Source organism: Penaeus monodon, chromosome 30, assembly GCF_015228065.2.
Source record: "Penaeus monodon isolate SGIC_2016 chromosome 30, NSTDA_Pmon_1, whole genome shotgun sequence".
Classification (NCBI taxonomy): Eukaryota; Metazoa; Arthropoda; class Malacostraca; order Decapoda; family Penaeidae; genus Penaeus; species Penaeus monodon.
This window is the reverse complement of record NC_051415.1, coordinates 29678127-29679325: the sequence shown is the minus strand read 5'-3', so window position 1 is coordinate 29679325 and position 1199 is coordinate 29678127. Positions and strand designations below refer to the sequence as shown.

General features: G+C 40.5%; 1 protein-coding gene across 1 annotated transcript in view; it reads right to left on the bottom strand.

The window, feature by feature from the left end:
* The window catches only part of LOC119592690 (dynein regulatory complex subunit 3-like), a 23159-nt gene that overhangs the window by 16494 nt on the left and 5466 nt on the right, over positions 1-1199 (bottom strand). The window contains exons 3-4 of the mRNA XM_037941606.1: positions 609-764; positions 254-423 (exon numbers count right to left, since the gene is read on the bottom strand). Coding sequence (XP_037797534.1) covers positions 254-423; positions 609-764 — 326 coding nt within the window. The remainder of the gene's footprint in view (positions 1-253; positions 424-608; positions 765-1199) is intronic.

Sequence of the window (1199 nt, the reverse complement as noted above, 5' to 3'; positions counted from 1 at the left end):
GAGGTGAGGTCAGGGGATTTTTTTTACCACTTTTTTATTGTTTCGAAAAAGAGATTTCTGACTTGGAAAGAGAAGAATAGTGATCACTGGAAAATAAGAAAGAATATGAGTTTAAAAGCTCTCAACTTCTTATGACTTGGCTACTAGCACTTGTGACCCGGAAATAAAAAAATATACATTCAAATGGAGGAAAAAATAAATCTAAATGAAATGAAAGCATCGTCATAAGTAGCACCGTAACTCCACCACATACTTGTACTGAAGGGCAGCCTCGGCGTGAGCAGCTGGGGTGACACGCCGCTGGTCCAGGTAAGCCAGGCGGGGCAGGTGAGCCAAGACGAAGTTAGGATAGCGCGAGTCACACATGGGGTTCCCTGCTAAGGTCACGCTCGCTAGTTCTTCCAGTACGCGAAGTGACCTGACCTGTTGTCAATGAGAGAGGGTTTTATTAACGTGAACTTACTTCACGATGATCAGGAACTACATCGAGTGATCTTACTCTTTTAAGAAGGGCAATAATAAACTGAATAATCATGAACATTTTTAAACGATAGTAAGTAACAACGCACCATATTTTTTTAAAAGCTCTCACCCTCAGTATTTCTTACATCATTAATATCCGAGAGGTTGTTGTTGGCGAGTGTGAGGACCTGCAGTTTCGAGAGGGCAAGCAGCGACCTCCTGTCAACGCGATCCAGCTGGTTGTTGTGCAGCGCCAGGACCTCCAGCTCGTGCAATTCGCTCAGACCATTTATACGCTCGATCTGCAAGGGAGAGCATCTTCTTAAACACGCACAATTGCACAAACACATACAACATGGTATACATGCAAATATTTTTTTTTAATCCACTCTGAAATCGAAACAAAAACGATTTTATTTCGTTCCTGTTGTGCCAAAGGTGTTCATACAAAGTCAGTGAAGAAAATATCACGTTAATATCGAAAAAAAAAATTGCGTTTCTGTTGTTACACTTTCATTTATAGTGTAGAGGAGATAAATGGGAAGAGCACTAGAGAAGAGACTGTAGATGCAGAAATATATAAACAGAAATACAGGAAACATATGTCAAGGAGGTCAGAATCAAATCTATCAAATCTATTCTTGAAGTCTACGCGTAGACATTATGAAATGGAAAAAGAACTGTGGGCTACACGTTACAGTAGCTAATTTGTGACTCTGACTTTCATTTGACGGAAT